Below are 22,431 nucleotides of genomic sequence, written 5' to 3'. Positions count from 1 at the left end.
AACATATAAAATATATAAAAAGTAGGAAGAAAAAAATGTGAGGAGAAGGTGACATGTGACATAAAAGAAAAATGTAAGGAGAAAGTGACATGTGGCATGAGGGAAGGAGAAAGTGACATTTGACATGAGATAGTTTTTTTTATTATATTGTTAATAGATATATACAAATATCTAGTGAAATATTTATATACAATATTTGATACATAATAAACAAATATTTTTATCGCATATATTTTAAACTGGTGATCTTGCTTATATAAAACTCGATCCACATGATTATTTAAGGAGGAATACTAATCTCATTTTCTCACTTAAATTTTCTTTTATAGGGTACTTCTAAATATGGTCTGATATTACCTTTTATTTTTTTCCCTCTTCTTCTTATTAGATTAAGTGGAAGAAAAAAAGAGGTATGACATCTAAAAAGTTAGCCGTGGATAGATTTAATATGTATATACTGACAATGTAAATGTTTTTTCACTGTCAGTTAATCATCCACTATTGATTTATTAACCACCGTTGACTCTTCTCAAATAAAACTAATATAAATTAATGGTGAATGATATACTGACAGTGTAAAAAACTTTACACTATCAATGCGTAATTTTTGAACTCATTTATATATTCTTGCATACATCATCCACTATTTAATTATTATTAACAATTTAAAAGTAATTTAAATAAATAATTGATAATATATTTAATATGAATAAATTTTTATATTAACAATGTATAAATATTAGACTCTTAATATATTATTACTTATTGGAGTATATATGCATGGAGACTATACAATGATATTAAACTCCAATCACCAATAATAATGTAAGCGTTGTGGCACACAACAAAAATAACATATCTTATGTTCTTGTTGGTCACTGTATCACTATATATCGACCAAAATGATATTTACTTATTAGAAGAATCATATGTAGTTATAATTTCTATATTATACCACAGTAAAACAATTGATGGAGGTTGAAAATTTGGGAGTTGAAAGCTTATTGGTCAATAAATTAAATTAGTTGTTTGATCTAGAAGTGTTTGATAAAAAAATTAATTAGATAACTGATAAATTAAAAATCGTCTAAAAGCATTTAGTGTATAGGTCATAAATTAATTGATTGATGGTTTATCAAATTAGTCAAAGCTAATATTTTTTATATAAATCTCGTCTAATCAAGGTAGATGATGAGTTTTTTTGTCAAATAAATTCATTTAGCATCTTATAAATTTCTCAATGGTATTGCCAAACAAATTAAGATAACAATTATGGAGGTTGAAAATTTGGGAGTTGAAAGTTTGTTGGTCAATAAATTAATAAATTAAAGGAATAAAATATCTTCTGGTATAAAGAGATAAGTTATCTCCTCATTCCAGTGAAATCATGACATGTGTTTTGTTTCATTATTTTTTATAAAAATATTTTTAAAACTAAATAAAATATCACACATGTCATACTTTTACTGGATAGAGGAAATAACTTATTCTCATAAATTAAACTTGAATTATAAGTGTTTGATAAAAATAATCACTTAGATAATTGATAAATTATTAATCATCTAAAAGCTTTTAGCTTATATTTTTTTATATAAACTTTGTACAAGATAATGGATAAGGCGGTTAACTTTGTTTACGACTCCTATGCAACAAGAAACATCCTTCATGAAGGAGCCTCCGAATGGAATGGCGAAGGTGACATTGCCATGAATGAGAAGAAGAAGACCAAAGTCTCTTTTAAGGATGGTGCTTGGTTATAAGAAATCATCAAACCCTAGAATCAAGATAGATCCATTTCAAGCAAATTTGGCGACAATAGAATTTGAAGATAGTAACCCGCAAAAGCCTATGGTGAATATCGCTGACTCAGTCTTTGAAGGTCTCTATGAACCATGGCAAGATGCTCTTGTTGTGACTCTTCTTATTAAGACTATGGGGTATTACATGATGAAGGATAGGTTGACAAGGCTTTGGAGATTGAAGGTCGACTTTGAAATAATGGATATTTGTAATGGTTACTATATGGTTAAGTTTGAGGAAGAGGTTGATCGCACCAAGGTGATGGATGAGGGTCCATGGATGATTTTTGACCAGTATCTCACTATGCTGACATAGACTCTGGACTTTGTTTCTCCCAAAGCAAAAATAGAGATAACTATGGTTTGGATTAGATATCTGTTAAAAGAGATTTTTCTTCCTGATACTATTTGTTGTTTAATTTTAGTTAGCAAGTTTCAGATTATTTTATTTAATGACAGGACGATTTTTTGTTCGTCATCTCGGTTTTGTTAGAATAAATTCCAACGTTAAGAATGTTCCTTTAATCATAAACTTAGCTTTATTGAATTATTAACAATTTCATATCATCTCGGCTTTGCTGGAATAAATTCCAACGTCGGTTTAATTGTATGAATTTAGCAAATTAATACAAGTGATAATGAGTGATATTTAATTAGTTAGTGACTTTATTTATTTACTCCCTTTCCGGGTTCCTTTTAACCATATCATAAAGATCAGGCTCATTTTATTAAATTTACCATACCATTTCTTATGAAAGGTTGGTATCAAAGAATAATAAAATGACAAAAGAGTAAAGTTAGAAGTTAACCGTACCATTTCTTTCGAAAGGTTGGTATAAAGAATAAATAAAACAATAAATAGTTAGTTGCAAAATTTAATTGACAGAAAATAAATGTTAGTTGTGGAAATGTAAATGACTGAAAGTAAAAGTTAGTAGTTAGATCACTCATTATAACTGTGTATTTTTCCTTTTCACAAAGATACAACTTATGAGTTAAATTGCACTTTGATTCAAAGTTTCTTTTTTGTCAACAAATAAAATTTATAAGTTAACATTTTACTATTTTACATTTGTACCTCTTTCAAGATTCAATTGTAGTATAGTATAGGGTTATGTCGAACCACAAGGAAATACCTAATAGAATATTATTATAAACATGTTATATTACTAATAATGTTTAAACATCTTTTTGGTTGATTTTGTTTAAGAAATATTGACATGTAAACATAAACATAAAACAACTATTATGCACAAATTCTCGAGGAGGAAATTAGTTTGGAAATATGGATTTGTTTTTACACTTAATTGATTTTGAAAACATTACAAGTTATGTGTTATACCTGTGGTTAATTCCATACATCATTTCTAAATCCTTCATCTAGTGTCCGATATTGATAAGATGGTTTTCAAACCTTATGAAATACACTAAATAATAGTTAAGTGTCACTCGTCGGAGCAGGTTGTCCCACCCTACTTCAGGTCCATTAACTTTATTTAGCCTTGAACATAAGTTGTTTAAAATAGATGTTTGATATGGCAAGTGAACTAAAGTGTACGTTATACTTTTTATTTCACTTGTCAACACTCTAAGAATAAGCATTTTGGATCTTTAAATCAAGTTTTAGGTGATCAAGCTAAAACTGCATTAAGAACTTCTTAAAGAATCAAAATTTAACCCAAAAGTAATAACTTGAATGCATTGATTTCAAAAGATGGTAAATGAAAGAGAAGAAATTACACCATAATCCAAGTCAATTTGTAGGAGCATGAGACATCTATCCATGGATGAGATGTTGTTTGTCCCAGATTAGATTACAAAATTATGTTTTTGCCATCTCATTTCTCCTCTTGAATTAAGAAAGAAAAACTACAAACTACACATACCTGAACTACTTTGGAGTGGAAATTCTCCAAGAAAGTTACAAGAAGAAGAATAGAAGAATTCGGTTCAAGTGTATGAATGTATGAGTAAATGTTAGAATGAAAAATGGAATCTATTTTTTCCTTTGAGGTGCATCCTTTTTATAGGCCTTCCTGGACCTTGCTAAGCTGCTTGTTTCCACCACCAAGCTGCTGACCAAACCCTTCAGCATGGGTTTGGTCACTTGGTCAAGCAGCTTAGTCACCCGCTTGAGCTGACTCACCGAAGCTATGATGAGCTACTTGGCTCAGCTATTGTGAGCTACCTATGAAAAGCCTATGGAGGCTACTTGGAGTGAGGTCATGCATAATGTCACGATTACTTGGTGGTTAAGCCAACTTGACCAAGTTACTGGGTGCACACCGCTAAGCGCCTATGTGGCACCGCTGAGCTGCCTGCTTGAGCCGCTCTGATCGTGTTGTTGGTGATGTGGCCTGGTGCTTGCTGACCTAGTCGGGTGTGTGGTTCCACGCTGGGCGGTCCAGGTGCTCCGTTAAGCTGTCTGCTTCAGCAAGTTGGCTTGTGCCAGGCTGTGTTCTGACCGTGCCAGGTTGATTCTGACCGTGTAATTTTGGTCTGACCATGCCAGGTTGGTGTCCAAGTCACGATGGGCGTGGGTTTGGTCCAAGCTAAGCTGCTTAGTGAGCAACTTCATGTTGACTCCACATAGGGCAAATTTTGATGAGTCATGCTTATGTGTTAAGTATTTTGGCATATTTTGAGCACTTTGTATGTCTTTGATAAATTCTTCTCTTTTCTACCTAAATCATACAAAATACAGTATAAAAGAACTATACAAAGCATATATACAAGATTGTGATATTTTATCCAAAAAGTATTGAATTAAGTTGGTTTTCTCAATTTATCCAAGGATAAGTGCCATGAAAAATATATGAAAATTAGGTATTTTTGGCACTTATCAATATCATGGTTTAAATTACATAGCATCCTCATGGCATTGGCTGCAGCGGTGGGGGAAACCTGTGAAGGTTGATAGTTTCTCCCAAGCCATTACCTTCTCAGTCATGAGGTGGCAAATTACATGGTTTTATACAACAGTTTATGCTTCACCTATTTTTTCACTAAGGCGCACTCTTTGGGATCACGTCACTTCTCTTCGTGCTACAATTAGGGGTCCCTGGATGCTTCTAGGGGACTTAAATGAGGTTTTAAGCCCGAATGAAGTGATGGGTGGTAACTTCTACATATCTGGCAAATTTACTATCTAATTTAATGACTCAGTGTGATTTCGTGGACCTCGATGCTATGGGTGGTCTTTTTACTTGGAGAAGGAATGTGCATAACACTAGTCATGTTAGAAAGAGACTAGACATGTGCATGGTTAGTGTTGAGTGTCATTTTCGTTTTCCTCATACCCTCCTGGAACTTCTCCCTCCCTATAACTCTTATCATAATCCTCTTCTTCTCAGTTGTAGCAAGGCTCAACAAGAAAACAAAGCTTTTCCAATTTCAAGTTGCTTGGATATCTCATCCTGATTATGGTGAATTGATTAAGAGTACTTGACATTCTTCCAATAACAATGCTATTTTAAAAATGGCTACAGTCAATGAGTAATCAATCATTTTTAATAGAGACGTCTTTGGCAATATTTTCAAAAAGAAGAGGAAGTTAGAGGCTTGTATTGCTCGTGTTCATAAACAGCTTGATATTTATCCCAATTCAGATATGATAAGGCTTGAGAGAGAGCTTTAATACCAGTATAATTAAGTTATGGTACAAGATGAACTTCTTTGGTATAAAAATCAAGGGAGAATTGGGTTAAATTTGACAACAGGAATACAAAATACTTTCATGTTCAGGTTGTTATTCGTAGAAGAATAAATAGAATTTATGGTTTGAATATTGATGGTGTTTGGTGAGATGTTGAAAATGGTAGCTTATGATTATTTCAAGAACCTCTTTTACTCCATGGATGCTTGTTACCCTCATAGTTTGGTGCTTAATTGCAATCCCACAATTGGTAATGAGTTGTATGATTCATTGTTGGAACTAGTTTCCCTTGAGGAGATCAGAGCTGCCTTGTTCTCTATGCACTCCTACAAAGCTCATGGGTCTGATGGTTTTCAACCGATCTTCTACAAGACTTATTGGAGCATTGTTGACAAGAATATTCATGATATGATTGTTGCAGCTTTTAAGAGTGGTACAATTGATCCTGGTCTTGCTGATACTTTGATTGTGCTCATTCCAAAAGTTGATAAACTAACTAGTTTGAAGGATTTTCGTCCAATAAGTCTTTGTAATGTTCTTCTCAAGCTTATTTCTAAAGTTCTGGTTAGGAGGATTCATCCTCATTTGGATAACTTCATTGGCCCTCTCCAAAGCAGATTTATTCCTAATCGTGGCACAGCTGATAATGCAGTCATTACTCAAGAGATGGTTCACCATATGCACACAAAAAGTAGTCATGGCCATCTTTTGTTCAAAATTGATTTTGAGAAAGCTTATAATAGGAATTTCCTTAATCTTACATTATAGGATTTTGGGTTCCTCAATTCTATTATTACCTTAATTATGAATTGTGTTACTGCTTCTTCCTTAGCTTTGAAATGGAATGGGGAAAGATTACATAATTTTGCTCCTAATAGAGGGTTGAGACAAGGTGATCCTATGTCTCCTTACCTCTTTGTTATGTGTATGAAAAAACTAGCTATGCTTATTCAAGAGAAGGTACATGGTGGAATTTGGAAGCTAATCATGATTTCTAGAAATGGTCCTCATATTTCTCATCTTTTCTTCGTTGATGATTGCATTCTCTTCACTTTGGCTACCTCAGCCCAAGCTAGATTGGTTAAGGAGGTCTTATATACCTTTTGTTTGGCTTCAGGTCTTAAGGTGAATGTGCAAAAAACAAGATTATTGGTCTCTAATAATATGTCCAAAGCTAAAAAGAATAAATTTTCCTCCATAACTAGTTTTCACCATTCTTCTAATCTGGGCAAATATCTTGGTTTTCCTATCCTGAAGAGGATAGTTAAAAAGGATGATTTTAATTTTCTCACCGGTAGGATTGACAGGAAGTTATCCACCTAGAAGTCCAAGCTGTTGAGTAGAGCAGGTCGTGTGACTTTAGTTAAATTTGTCATTGCTTCTATCCTAATTTATTCTATGCAGAATAATTGGTATCCTACAGGTACTTGTGATAGACTGGATGCTTGTGTTAGATAGTTTATTTGGGGTGACAATTCTAATCATTGGGTCAATCGGAGAACTAACACCCAAGCTAAAGAAAATGGGTCTTGGCATTCGAACGGTCAGGGAGACTAATATTTCCATGCTTGGCAAGCAGGTTTGGAGTCTTAATCCTTAGCGGGACAAGTTGTGGGTCAAAATGTTGGATGTTAAACACCTAAAAGAATCCAATGTCCTTGCAACAACTCATGTCCTAGGTATGTCTCAGACTTGGAAGACTATTGTTAAAATTGTTGGTGTCATTAAGTCTGGCTTTATGTATAGACCTAGGAAGGGTGATATATCTCTTTGGTACGATAAATGGCTTGATGATGGTTATTTGTGTCAACTTGTTCCTTATGTTAATATTCAAGACACTGAGTTACATATTAAGGATGTTTTCTTTGATGATTGTTGGCACTAAAATTTGCTTGCCACTCAGATTCCTATGGATATTAAATAAAAAATCCAGAATTTGTTTTCTGATGATAACTTGGATGATGTTCTTATATGGGGGAATGATAACTCAGGACAATATTATGCTAAATCTACTCATCTTTGGCTTAATCAACATAATGTCATTCATCAATCTATTCGTGAGCATAGTTGGTCTTGGATTTGGAAGCTTGCTCTTCCTAAGAACATAAAGCATTTTATATGGCTTGCTAGTCATATTAGTCTCCCAAATAATGATTTTAGAGCTTATAGACATATCAATAATGATCCTTCCTGCCATAGGTGTGGTGCTGCCAATAAGACTGATATTCATGCTCTTAGAGATTGTGTTTATTCTAGAAGAATCTAGACATCTCTTCAACCTTTTAGAAGAATCATGGATCCCTTTTTATGGTGGCTTGCCGGATCATTTGGAAGGCTAGAAATGCAGATTTTTTTCTGATTCAAGATGTCATGATTGGTTGCTATTGAACCATATTAAGTCCTTACACACTTTAATTCTTGACAACTTTGGTCATAAGGGAGGTAACAAAAAACCAAGAGAGGTTGCTTGGATCCCTATGACTGATCTCTGTGTCAAAATTAATGTGGATGGGAGCTGTTTTGGTAATCTAGGCAGGTCAAGATTTGGTGGCTTGATTAGAAATAATGCGGGAGAGTGGATTTCTAGCTTCACAGGTTTCTATGGCTTTTCTACTAACCTTCATGTTGAATTGCTTGCCATTTTTCATGGCTTGAAGTTGGTTTGGGATTCTGGTTTCAAGAATGTTATTTGCGAGTCTGACTCTCAATTGGCTCTATCTTTGATTGTCAATGATGGGGACAAGTTTCATCCTCAGGTTGTAGTCATTAAGAGAATTAAGAGTCTTATCAATCTTCTTTTGTGTCTAACTCTTAAGCATACTCTTCGTGAGGGTAATGAGGGCGTTGACTGGTTCGCTAAGTATGGTGCTGATAATGACCACCTGTTTTTTATATGGGGGTATTGTCCAACACAACTTTCTTATATTCTTCTCTTTGATGTCGTTGGTGTAGTTAGATTGAGACATTAGTTTTGCTTTCTGTTGTCTCTTGTTTCCCACTTAATAAAATAAAAAATAGTGCTTATGAGCTACTATTTTGTATAAATCTCGTCTAATCAAGGTATATGTTTGAGTTTTTTTTGTCAAATAAGTTCATTGAGCATCTTATAAATTTCTCAATAATATTGCCAAACAAATTAAGATTCTCTCATGTAACTACCAATTAAGGATTTAATTACATAATTACATAATTTATTTTTATTTTAAGTTAAAATTAAAAAAATAAATGGCCAGATGAAGAAGGTTGATGATTTCATGTTAGTTTTAACTTTGAGATGGTACATTTCCGTTTTAAAAAAGGAATAAAAGTGATATGCAATGGCAATGCAAGAGAGCTTTAGATCCATATTCAATGGTATTTTTTATGTATTTTATTCAAATGATAAGTAAGTAGCATTTCCTTAAAATGTGATATTAAATGATATAATTAATTTGACATATTTAGATTAAAATATTACTATTTAAGCTAGATGAAAAAAATAGAATGTAATGAATAATGCTATAGTTGGAAAAGAATGTGTATTTAATTTTATACCCTTTAAAACATCAAGAAATAGGAAACAAAACAAAAATATCAAAACACCAACAATTAAGAACAAATGTTGCAATAACCAAAATAATATTATTGAGATAAGTTTTCATTTAGATATATGACCATATAAAGGGATGTTAATATCAGAGTACTAAATGTTATATAAATAATAAAACTCATATAAAACATATAAAGTTCATACATTTTTTATCATAAATTAAATATAAATAACATTTACACAATTTGAGAGTTTATTTTATTTTTTAAAATTTTATTAAGCTATTGTAAAAGCCACGTTATTTTTTTTTATTAATTCAAGTTTTTAAAATTCTTGTAATTATTTTTTTCTATTATATTCACCTTGAAATATGGAACGAGACACAAATAACATTTTTATAGAAATATTTTATTTTATTAATAAACTAACCCAAAAATCATCTTAGTCATTCAAAGGTGAGATAACTTTAGGTAATACATATTTTTTTTATATTGATAGAAAAATATGTGAGTAGATTACTTTCCTATAATTAAGAGGATTTATGTTTTATTTAGTTGACAATAGAAAATAATAAGAGAGAAAAATGTGAGAAAGAGAAAGATGAGAAAAAAAACATATTTTTGTGATGTTTGATATAAAAGAAGAAAGATAAAAAATAAATAGAAATATGTATTTCTTATCTTTCTCTTTTGTTCAGGTAATACATATTTTCTTATATTGATAGAAAAATATGTCACTAGATTACTTTCCTATAATTAAGAGGATTTATGTTTTATTTAGTTGTCAAGAGAAAATAAGAAGAAAGAAAGATATGATAAAGAAAAATGTGAGAAAGAGAAAAAAGAGAAATAAAATAGATTTTTGTGATGTTTGGTATAAGAGAAGAAAGAGAGAAAATAAATAGAAAAATGTATTTCTTATTTGTTTCTTTTGTTTTGGTTGGATAGAAAATGACATTAGAGAGATGATCTTGTAGTTCAAATGACAAAATCCCTAAAATAAAGAAAAGATAGAGAAAAATATTATTTTATTATTAATTAAAAATAAATGTTATAATTTTAAATTTTAGATTTTATTATATATTATACTATACTTTTATTATTAATAATTCTTAATAAACTTGAGTGTTAATTTATAGTTAATTATTCAGACATCTCTTTTAATTATTCTAACTTTTTATCATATATATGTCTGAAGTGCATTAAATTAAGTATATATAATATGCAATAACCCAATTTTATATATGTATACCCTTAATTTAAGTTTTTTAATTTTAATTTTTGTAAGTTTTATAGATTGAATATAATATAGAATTTTTTTTGAAGGTCATGTTATATATGCATTTTTACTTTTAATTTAGAAATACATATTGCTAATGACAAATGGGTATAGGGCCAAATTTGTAAACATGACATAATGAGTATCATTTCAACTTTTGAGGAGAAAAGATTTTGAGTATGACCCACTAGTTTTTCTTCTATCTACTCTATTTCTCATTTTCTCTTATCAACCAAATGAAGTAAAATATGAATATCTTTCCCCTATCTCTCTTCTTTTTTTCCTCTCAAAATTATCTATACCAAATAAAGTGTTAAAGTATCTCACTAGAAAACTATATAACAATAAGTTTAATATATGTGTGCCGACAATGTAAGAACCTTTTAAGTTATTAATATCTTAAATAATATTTATACGTTAATTATTATTAATTCTTAATAAAATAATATAAGTAAGGGGTGGCCCGGTGGTGGATGAATTAGATGTGCAAAAACTTTTTAAGGTTACATGCATAAATACAATAATTTTGTTTGTATTTGACCAATACTAATTAAGGAAGACTACATCTCTTCTTATAACACTAGCACAATCACATTAATTAGAGATGACAATAGATATAAGCATTAGAGTAGTAGCTATTTGTTACCCATATGAAATTTTATCCATACTTGTATGCGTATACATATGATGTCTCACACTTTGTACCACCTCATGTCATATAGACATGTGATTGGTCGGAAAAAAATATTTAAATTAAAATTTGATTATTAAATATTTTTCCTAAACTTAAGATACATGGAGTAATACAAAGTATGAGACATCAGATGTGCTCCCTAAGCGCACATATATCCACTTGTTAGTTTTACCGGGTACACTGATAAGTGCCAAATTTGCCGGTTAGCATATCCGCAACTACAATAGGTACTAATGAGTATATGTTAGGTGCTTTAAAGTCTAAAAAACTTTTAGAAATGTTACTTTTGGGATATTTTGTTAGTTATATAATTGTTCGCCCAAAGAATTACAACGAAAATAACAAAGTGTGCGTAATGGACTACCAAGTTAAATCATATTAATTTTAAAAATTCAAATTCAATAATTTAAAGTATCATATATTATGGGCACTCACATTCCTTTTCTTACCATCTCTAACATTAATGTAGTGCTCACCTAATTAGATAATGAAACCGAGTTTTATGGTGAATTTTATATGATTTTTTATTCTTCATGTAACCAAAACATATAATTTATACTTTTCTATCATGTGAAATTAAATCGGGGAGCAACACTCTATATACCTTATTTGATTTGATTAAAATTGAATCTCATCTATATATGATTAGGACAAGATCCGACTCAACCTATCATATGATCATTAATAATTAATATAATTACTATTTGGTCCAAAGTAGATATCATATTTTGTTATAACAACCTTTTTAATGATGTAATATCATATTTTCTATTGTATTTCTCGTTTGCTTTTGATAGATATTTAGAACACTCTTTTGCAAATAATTTATCACTAAAATCTCCAAATCCTTTCCTATGTTATTTATTGTCTAATCTTTTCATTATATATATAAATATGTATATGATTAACAAAATATATGCATATATATCATGTCATATGTTATATTATATATTTATAATAATAAGTAATATCTAGAATATTTTATTTAAAATGAAGTATTTAATCAAATATATTGTCAAATTTAAGTTCAAAAGTTAACTAGTTCACATTTAAGGTCGAGTTAGCCTTAAGACCTATGACCAGATTCAAGTTCAAAAGATAGTTCATTCAATACTTAAGGTTAGATAAACAATAAACCTCATCCAACTAAATCCTATCCATACTTACCATGACAAACATATAAGATGAGAATACCTTTTAGTTGTATCTAATTTTCTAAACATAAAACAATTATTACTTAAATAATATACATTTTCATATAATCCACTAATTTTTCAAAACAACTTATAATAACAAAAGCTTAATTAATTTTTTTTAATGTAATAAAGGATTATTTTATTAAAAAAATAATATTTTGGAAGCATCTTATATGATATCATTTTACTTTTTTACTTTTACATGAGTAACTTGTGTGCTAATAAGCTATGAGTCCAACTTTATACCTATTAGATAATTATTTTCTTACTATAATTCTCTTTTGGTACAATTATTAGATTGTTTTTCCATCTATTATTTTCTTATTTTGCTTTAACTACTTGGCTTATTAATTCTCAAGTTTTAGCTTTTAGTTTATAAGCTTTCAAGTAATTACCTATCATTTTCCGGGGTAGAATGATAATTAGATAAATGAGAATAAAATATCTCTGATACAAGGAGATAAATTATATTCTTGCAACCACTAAAATCATGATATATGTCTTATTTAATCATTTTTTATAAAAATATATATAAAATTAAACAAAATAATGCACATGTCATATTTTTAGTAACTAAATGAAATAAATTATCTCATAATATACGAAAATACTTTATTCTATTAGATAAATTTGAGACAACTTTATAATTGGAATCACTTAAACAAAAAAAATATCCATTTGTTTCTAAGCTATATTTTTATAAAAAATATTTATTAATAATGTAAGAAACTAAGAATTATATATAAGTAAATCTATTATACACCAACTATTTTAATAATTATTGACTTTGACAATGTAAGAATTTTATATAGTGTCATTCCACTATACACTATGATTTTAATTATTATTAACTTTTCAAAAAATTAATATAAATAAATGATAGATAATATATCAACTATGTATAAATATTACACCAATAATGCATAAATATTACACTTATATTTTACAACTAATTCTTTTTCCCATGGTTATTTAGAAGACAAATGTCATCAGTATCATGAGACAAAAGCTGCTAATACTATTCTTTTTTTCCATTTCTTACATAACATGATAAGATCGCAAAGAGATACATGCTCTAATTGACAGAAGACCCACCCTATTTTTGGGTACAACATCATAGTGATATATTTGTTTTTAAAATTTATAGGAAATACTCATTTTAATTCTGGGTACTTTTCCATCTATTTAGTCTTTAAATCTTATTTTTTTTAGTCTTCTTAATATATTTTGTAATACCTGATTTGACTATAAAAATTAATTTGATTTATACTTAAATTTTTTGGGATGACCAAACTTGTGAGATAAAAAATCATAAAAAACTAAATGAGTATTTACTCTCAAATTTAATATTTAATAATAACCCTGGTGTAAGAAAAAAATCAATTAATTAATCTTCTTAATCAGCCGAAAAGAAATAATGCGGAAGAACGAGATTTAAAACAAAAAGGAAATACAACGACGGCAGAAGAAGTCATTTTTCACGGTCAGAAGCAAAAAGAAAGAAAAAAACATCCAAAATCGATTCTATATCTGAATCTCTCTCGGCGTTAGATCAAATTCACAATTCACTCACAACACATCAAAAATGGCGGTAATAATTCCTCATAACTCATTTCCTTCCTTCTTAATTTCAATCACTACTTCATTCACGATTCTTAACTAACTTTCGATTTCTTCAGGACTCGTCGGGAACGACGCTTATGGATCTCATAACGGCGGATCCAACCCCCGCCCCAACCGCTTCGTCGGCGTCGAGTTCCGCCGCATCGCCGGCGATGACGCCACCGGTAGGTCTTCCCTCAGCGCTTGGTAGACCCGCAGGTGAGAGGAAATCGAAGAGAGCCGCATTGATGCAGATCCAGAGCGATACCGTTTCTGCTGCCAAAGCTGCTTTGAAGCCAGTTAGGGCTAATATCATGCCTCAAAGGCAGAGGAAAAAGGTACCGCAAGTTCAATTTTATCTTTCTTTCTCTGGTTTTGCTTATTTGATAAACAATTAGGTATACATCTTCAATCAGTTAGTTTTTAACTCTAGTTTAGTGAGTATGATGCGAGGTTGTATTGTCTCTTAGCTTTTTTGATCGATGATGTGTTATGCATTACAGATCAGTTAGTTTTGAACTCGAGTTTAGTTTAGTTTAGTTGATATGATGCTAGACTCATATTGTCTCCAAAGCTATTTGTCCGATGATTTGTTAGGCGTTGTAGGTCAGTTAGTTTGAACTCAAATTTAGTTTAGTTTAGTTGATATTATTCAAGACTTGTATAGTTGTATCGTTTCTTTAGCTGGTTTGATCAATAATTCGTCATGCATCGTAGATCAGTTAGTTTTGAACTTGAGCTTAGTTCAGTTGATACGACTCAAGACTTGTACTGTCTATTTGGTAATTGGTAGTGTGAAATGAACAAAGAGTTGAAGGTTTTTGTTATTGATACATGGTTCTGTGTGGTTCATCTTCATGTGTGTTTAACTTTATGTGCTTATATGTTCAATTATTTATTTATAATTTATTATGCATCATAGATCAGTTAGTTTTAAACTTGGATTTCGTTTGGTTGATGTGATACCAGACTCATATCGTCTCTTTGGAAATTGGTAGTGTGGAATGAACATAGAATTGAAGCTTATTGTGTGGTTCATCTCTCTGCATTTGTTTGCTTTTGCAGCCGGTTTCATATTCTCAACTCGCAAGAAGTATTCATGAACTAGCTGCCACTTGTGATCAGGTGAGTATCCTATGGTTACTTTGTATATGAGATTATGATTTTTTTTATGATGAGAACTCTCTAATGTTATGTTTTTGGTTTTAATAACTTGATCTCAGAAAAAATCTGTGCGGCAATTAGTGCACAATGTATTTCCAAAACTAGCTGTGTACAATTCTGTGGATCCTTCACTGGCTCCCTCCCTTCTCATGGTATGTTCCAATTCCCTTGAAATTCGAATACTTCCTTATACATGTGATTGTTTTTGCTTTTTTATTTTTATAAAAAACTCATTGCATAGTTTGTGCTGCTCCATTTACTTTTAAAAATAAAACTTTAGGCCTTTTGGTTCTTGTACAGCTATCCTGTACTTGATTTTCCCAAAAGATGTGGATGAATGGGCCAAATTTTCCTTATGGAATTTATTTACCCGTGCTCGATCCGTTGGGAAACTCATGTCTTTATCTATGTTCTGTAGCTTAATCAGCAGTGTGAAGATAGAAGTGTCCTAAGATATGTCTATTACTACCTGGCCAGAATATTGTCTGACACTGGTGCCCAAGGTTTGAGCACAGGTGGTGGTATACCCACCCCTAACTGGGATGCTCTAGCTGACATTGATGCAGTTGGAGGTGTTACACGAGCTGATGTTGTGCCACGAATTGTAGAGCAGCTTACTGTAGCAGCCAAAAATTCCGAGTTTGAATGTGAGTGGTTAATCGCCTTTGTTTGAGATGATTTTAAACTTTTATAGCTTAAAGTTGCACACTTGCATGTGGTTTTGTGCATAAACTCATGTTTTAGCTAAAACTTGACTGAGAAAGAGAAATTGTTTCTCCTGGGTTGTTGGTTTTAATTCCGTTTTAGATAAAAAAATAATTAAATCCTTGTGGTGATATTGCCTTTGAAAATGCTGTAATACAGTACATGTTGCACCATCAGAGGTACGTACCGGATACATGGTACATATAAGTACACTATTTTCCTAATAAGTAGAGTATGGTACATATATATATTTATATATGCAAGATTGTCACATAAGCTCATAGAGGAGAATTGTTGTCAGTCTTTCCTGTTCCATATTTCGAACTAGGGTCACTCGCAGACCCTCTGCTAGAGTTTTGTGAAAACATCTGTAATTATAAAACCAGAAAAGTCATTACACCACATAAATTATAACACAAGACTGAATATTTGAAGATTATAAGAACAATTAATTTGAAGATTATAGCAGAAATTGTAAAACAACCAGAAGGGAACATTTGAAGATTATAACAAAATTATAACACCACCAGAAGGTAATATTTGAAAATTATAACAGAGTCAAAATTATAACAGAATTCGTTGCTCGCTGTCATTGCCTTCCTTTGTCGCTCACTGTCATCGTCTTCCTTTGTCGCTCACTGTTGTCATCGACCTCTTTCCCTTTCCTTTGTCTTGTGTTGTGTCATGAAATTAGAGTTCACTGAACCAATTTTTGTGTTCTGTTTGACGCTGTTTCAGTGAACTTCAGAAAACATAAAAAATTGACCAAAATGACATTGTTTCGCCGAGTCTGTCAAACTGATCCAAACCCTGTTAACTGTTTGTTCTTTTCTGATGGGTACGTACCCAATGCATACCTGCATCGGTTCGCACTAGGTGCGGATTCGCCTTCCTTTTCCGTGAACCTGTGCAACAGAGAGTACAACAAATTATACATGACTTCCAGAGGTATAACTAATTAAATTTTCAAATTGCTAGCTATATTAAATCATCAGAATTATGTAAATGAAATGATTTTTTTTTGAAAAAATGAGTTGGGCCTGCTTGAAAATTGGATTGTCCAAGTATTCATCATTGTATGATTTTTAGGTGCTGAAGCATGTCTTCATTTTTCATATTGTGTTAAAACCTTAATTCCTATTCAACTCGTGTTTTGAAGTTCATGCTCGAAGACTGCAATCTCTGAAGGCACTTACGTCTGCTCCTTCAACCAACTCTGAAATATTGTCCAGATTGTATGAAGTTGTTTTTGGTATACTAGAGAAGGTTTGTACTTTCCTACTGCCATCATATGTGATATTGACTTCTGCACATTTATTTTTACTTCATCCATTAGCGACCTATACCTTGAATTAGTTGTTTGAAACTTTTGGTGAATCTTGGTTCTTGGATATGCCCTCAGAGTTTAGACATTTTCTTTTAAATAAGATCTTGATCTTTCATCAGAAAAAGAGAGCAATGTTCTGTGGCTGTGCACTGTATGTGCTGTTATTTGGTGTCTTTGGATGGAATGAAATGCATCTATATATCTTTATGGGAAAAGTCTTTGTCCCTATTGGGAAAAAAACAATTCCACACTCTCTGTATGGCGTTTTAGTACAAGGTTTCTTCTTTTGGCAGATTGTAAAGATAGAAACGGAATAAAAAGAGAGAGAAGAGGGAAAACTTTGTAAGTGATATTTCTATTAATCGACCTCAAATGATTACAAGAGTAAGCTATTTATAGACTAGTCTTACATCTGTTAGCTTAGCTGCCAGCTCAGCTAACTACCAACTAAGCAATTACAGTACATTTTGTGTCTTGTGCCTTTTCAATGTATTTTTTGTTTTGGGGATATCTTAATATCCATTTTATTACTTTGTACTTTTTCTCTCTCTTTATTAGACTTTTAAAATGAAATAAAATTAAGAATTTTTATTATTCTAGGATTTCTAAATTTGGGCTATTGATTCTTCTGGTGTTGTGTTCTCTTGTAAGCCCTATTTTTAATTTCTCGCACATTTGCCTAATAGGGAGAGGTTTCTTCTTGACAAGCCTGTTTGGAAATCCTAAATTCCCTCAGTCCCTCCTAGTGCTTTAGTAGGAATTGAATACCGTCATATTTAAGGGCATCTCTGTTATCCTAGGTTTGTTTTTGGCTTCACTATGTTCATGGATACTTTAAAAGATTTGGCAGCCTGCTGCATTGTTTACTCTTTTCCTTTTTTTGTTGTTTTTTCGTTTTCTCCCCTGATATGGAGGCTATCTTATCCTCCCCTTAGTTGTAATTCTTTTCTTCTAAAAAGCTGCTTTCTTTTGTGAAAAGACTTTTGAAATTGTGGTACCTGATCTTTCTTCACTTGTCTGCCTATTAACAATTTTCAGGTTGGTGATAACCCACAAAAGCGAAAGAAAGGCATATTTGGGGCTAAAGGTGGTGATAGAGATGTAAGATTGTTGCTTTGAAGTTTGAACTATTCTTTCTTTCATCCTTATATATATAATCATCCAAACCGCTGCAAAATTCTAGGCTCTTAGAAATAATGTACTGATGAAAGGTATTTCTATCATGACAACTGATTTGTCACTTCTTTCTTTCTTCTTGATAATATATTCTTCTTTTATTAGGATAAACCAACAGATCATGACATACTATGAGGCCTTATATTGCTTTGCTTATTAATATATTAATGGGTCTGATCTACTATTGTGGCCTGCCATTTCTTGAGTTTAGAATCTTGAAGTGAGAAAAATATTACTATAAGGAGGAAAAATAATGGCCCCAAAGTTCTCTTGACTGCTAGTACTAGAAAGGCCGCTTCTGAATCATCATCTTAAATGGGTAGTTTTCCCTTTGGAGCTGATGCTCTCTTTTGGTCTTTGATTTTTTTTTCTGGAATGATTTCCTATCCTCCATCTTCGCCTTCTTATTTCTTGGTGATGCAATGTGTACCTAGGTTATTATTTATTATAATGTCAATATTTAACGTTGAAATTTAAATTTCCAAATAGAACTAGTATCTATTAATTTAGCCAGTATTCCTATTTATGTTTTGCTATATGCTTGATCATTTAGTCTATCATGCGAAGTAATCTACAATATGGTGCCTTGAGTGCTTTGAGAAGACTTCCTCTTGATCCCGGAAATTCAGCATTTCTGCATTATGCTGTAAACGGGTAAGTTGCTCTTGTATCTAACATTTACTACTTATGGCATGGAGCTTTTCATCCTAACATCTTGATGAGTTTTCTTCTGCACATGACATGCATTATGTACTAGGCACATGTTGCTCATGTAACGTGTTAAAGTATTATGCTTTTGCTGGTTTGTGGCCTTTGACTTTAATACAATGGGAGACTCAGTACGCTGTACTGGAACATATTGTTAGGGGTAGGCTTGTTTTTATATTTTCTGTGCATTTTACAGTTCATGGCTTAGGCCTAGGGAATCATTAACAACCAAACCTTATCCAACTGTGAGGCTGGTTACATGGATCAATCAATGCCTTTGGACTCTATAAAAAACATTTTCAATAAAACTATTTAAAAAGTATTGCCTTACTGGCAAATGTTTATGGAACTTCCCTTTGGATCCTCATTCTCTTTGGCATGAGATCAATGTTACTCATGTGAGTACTTCAAAATTCATTTTGCAGTTATATCCCTCCATTTGTCTTTTGTTCTCTCCAAGTGGGGAATTGCTCCTGGTTTGGTTTTCGGAGGACGTGTGGCGGGGGATGTCCCCCTTTTGATATCTTTCATTGCGATAGTCACATCTCTAATTTTGCATGATTGTTCAATCTGTGTCCCAGAGGGATATCCACCTCTACTGATGGACCAGATTGAATTTCCAATTATTTGGGAATGTCAATGATCAGATAGTTTCTGATTGAGTTTATGATTGATTGGAAGGCTTCTGATTGAATTTCAATTTTCCATTTTCTTATTTCTAGTCATTCCAAACAAATTCAATTTTAACCAATTCACTGTCTAAGACTTGTTTTTGGGGGACCGCAGTTCTCAGACCCCATATAGCCCATTCTCCTGATTTTTGACTGATTCATTTTTCTGGAATCCTATCTTCTGAGTCCGATTTCAATCTTACTAATCTCCATGTAGGGGGAGTTGTCTTATTGACAAGTATTTGTACATCCAAAGCTTATGATAATTTTGTTTGGAGCATGGTACTTGATACAGAACTTTCCCTCGATAGCTATCCTATGCACATATCAAGTTCAGAAACAGTGTCCCTATTTTTAAAACTTGTTGGGTGGCTACTTTCCTTTGAAACAAGGTCTTTGGTGTTTTTGAGTCTGCCCCTTAACATAGACAATGTCTGAGGTTTACTTTTAAGTATTTGTATGGAAGGAGTTCCGGAGGCATTTTTTATGGCAATGTGTTTCTCTGGTTTATTTGGTTGGATTTGCTTTATGGGAATTCTAACATGTCATGAACTCTAAATTGTCTTTGACATAAGGTTATGTTTATTTAGCCTCCCCGTGTTAATCTTCCCATTGTTATTTCAAAGGAGTTTGCATTTCTATTTTGTAGAGTCATTGAACAGCTTTTTGCTGCATTCTTGGTCCTCTCTATTTTCTTCATGCTCTTTTTCTTTTTTCTCTTGCATGTGAGATCTCACCTTCCTCCTTGTTGTACTCCCCTTTCTTTCAAATGACATTGATTTTTTGTATAAAAGCTTAATTTTTCACACATGGCTTTGTTGCTCAATTTGTGCCCCATCTGTTTTATTAAAAAAATGATTAGAATTTGTTTTGCATTTTTGTTGTTGTTCAATAGTTGAAACTTGAATCATCAACCTGTGATAAAAAGACACAAGTTCAAGCACACTGTATTTCTTGTTTCAATTTTTTGGAAGAATGATAATAGAGTTTTATGGAGATATACTTTATTTTCAGTAGTTTTGGGTCTTTTGGTGGGGAGGAATAATAAATCCTCGAAATTTCAAGAACCAGAGCTTAGAGGAACAGGACAATTCGTGGCAACTTTTTGCATCTTGCTTTTCGTTTATTTTTCAACCAGCATGAACTTAGCATAGGTCATTAGCTTTAGTATTCATCTCTTCCTTGTACCTGCTTTATAGTTCTCAGTACTAAACAGAGTTTACTTCAGGATTTCCTTTGCTGATCCAGTTGCTGTGAGGCAAGCACTGGAAATTGTTTCTGAGTTAGCTACAAGGGACCCTTATTCTGTTGCAATGGCCTTAGGTAATAGTTTATATCTTCGGAATATTTTTCTCTTTGAATTCTGTTTCATGGCATATTCTTTCGAAATATAGTTCTGATACAAAGTTTTTTCTCCATAGCCTATTCCTAAATCTAATGTTTCCTGGATATTCTTCTGCAGGAAAGCATGTGGAGACTGGAGGTATGCTGATTAGATTTTCATGATTTCTTTTTTGAATCCGTGAATATGACATTTAATGTGATTTGTTCTTTATTCAGTAGAAACCAGCATGTAAGGACTAAGAGCCAGTTCTTTAGTCACTAAAATATGTCAAAGCACCTACATTACTTTACAACTGTTTCACAGTTTTTTAAGTTGTTGTGTGTACATGGAGAAGCACTGCACATCACTCCAGGAGTCAAAATATATATGCATAATGTTTGCACTTTGCATACTTAATTCCTGAGTTTTATTCTCTAACTGTTTGTTTCCTTCGTAAGAAATAAAGCTTGTGTATTTTAATGACTATGCTTTATGTTGTTCCGCAACAGTTAGATTGTTCTGTCATTTTTTTTAATTTTTAATTTTTTTAATTTAAATTTAATTTTCGGTGTATGTTACAGGGGCTTTACAAGATGTTCTCCATTTGCACGATGTTCTTGCTAGAGTTTCTCTTGCCAGGCTGTGCTGTACAATATCGAGAGCTAGAGCTTTAGATGGTTGGTGTATTTAAAAAACATGTGTTATTAATGAAAAATATCATTTGGAAGTTTGGGATGCTTAAGTTTCTTTTTTACTTGCTTGTACAGAGAGACCAGACATTAGATCTCAGTTCAATTCAGTGCTCTATCAACTTCTGCTGGATCCCAGTGAAAGAGTCTGTTTTGAGGCAATTTTGTGTGTACTTGGAAAATATGATAACAATGACAGGTGTGGTTTATGCCATATAATATCTAGTTACCCCCTTAGAAAATCATATATTTATCTTGGATGGGAAAGTTATAAATTTTATGCAAGCTACTGTTAATTTTCTGTCTTGTGATTAGGTTGGATGTAACCTTGTTATCTTTATACTTTTTAGGACCGAGGAGCGTGCTTCTGGATGGTATCGTTTGACCAGGGAGATTCTCAAGTTACCAGATGCGTCGTCAAAGGAAAGTTCCAAAGATAAATCTCAGAAGACAAAACGCCCACAACCTCTTATAAAACTTGTTTTAAGAAGGTTCAGAAACTCCTTTTTTATGTGTCTGCATGTCTACTTTGTCTTGTTGAAATCTCAAGTACTCAACTTCGGTGAAGAGATTGCCTAACCTTCAACATGGTCTACTGTTTATTGGTCTTCAGGTTAGAGAGTTCTTTCCGTAGCTTTTCTAGACCTGTGCTTCATGCAGCTGCTAGAGTTGTGCAGGAGATGGGGAAAAGTCGTGCTGCTGCTTTTTCTGTAGGCTTACAGGATGTAGATGAAGGAGCACATGTCAATACATTTGCTGAGGCTGCAGATTTTAATGATTCAGATGAAAGCGCACATCCTGAAAGTATTTTCTTTCTTTCATTTAATGGTGGTGCATGCTTGCATTTGCATTCTAAACAAGGATTTTTTTTGCCATTTTTTATTATAGATTATAGATAATTAGGTAAATATATA

General features: G+C 32.1%; 2 protein-coding genes across 2 annotated transcripts; both read left to right on the top strand.

Moving 5' to 3' along the window:
• On the top strand, positions 7,932-8,423 carry LOC109350462. The gene has a single exon (XM_019591697.1). It carries the CDS (start codon positions 7,932-7,934, stop codon positions 8,421-8,423), a length of 492 nt encoding a protein of 163 aa, XP_019447242.1.
• Positions 13,596-22,431, top strand: LOC109349882. Its single transcript, XM_019590921.1, has 14 exons — positions 13,596-13,742; positions 13,831-14,091; positions 14,819-14,878; positions 14,977-15,069; positions 15,336-15,564; positions 16,782-16,888; positions 17,988-18,050; positions 18,679-18,779; positions 20,733-20,827; positions 20,967-20,987; positions 21,410-21,505; positions 21,596-21,716; positions 21,868-22,008; positions 22,131-22,431. Exons 1-14 carry the CDS (start codon positions 13,737-13,739, stop codon positions 22,414-22,416), a joined length of 1,680 nt encoding a protein of 559 aa, XP_019446466.1. The 5' UTR covers positions 13,596-13,736; the 3' UTR covers positions 22,417-22,431.

Source organism: Lupinus angustifolius, chromosome LG06 (assembly GCF_001865875.1).
Source record: "Lupinus angustifolius cultivar Tanjil chromosome LG06, LupAngTanjil_v1.0, whole genome shotgun sequence".
NCBI classification, from domain to species: domain Eukaryota; kingdom Viridiplantae; phylum Streptophyta; class Magnoliopsida; order Fabales; family Fabaceae; genus Lupinus; species Lupinus angustifolius.
The sequence above is the reverse complement of the archived record's forward strand: the minus strand, read 5'-3'. Positions and strand labels throughout refer to the sequence as shown.

What these genes read in the sequence shown, in the direction of transcription:
- LOC109350462 (XM_019591697.1), top strand. Translation starts at nt 7,932, where the DNA reads ATGACTGATCTCTGTGTCAAAATTAATGTGGATGGGAGCTGTTTTGGT.
- LOC109349882 (XM_019590921.1), top strand. An exon ending in CTGCATTATGCTGTAAACGG is followed by an intron (nt 18,780 to 20,732) that starts GTAAGTTGCTCT and finishes AGTTTACTTCAG; the next exon opens with GATTTCCTTTGCTGATCCAG. An exon ending in TTCTGTTGCAATGGCCTTAG is followed by an intron (nt 20,828 to 20,966) that starts GTAATAGTTTAT and finishes ATTCTTCTGCAG; the next exon opens with GAAAGCATGTGGAGACTGGA.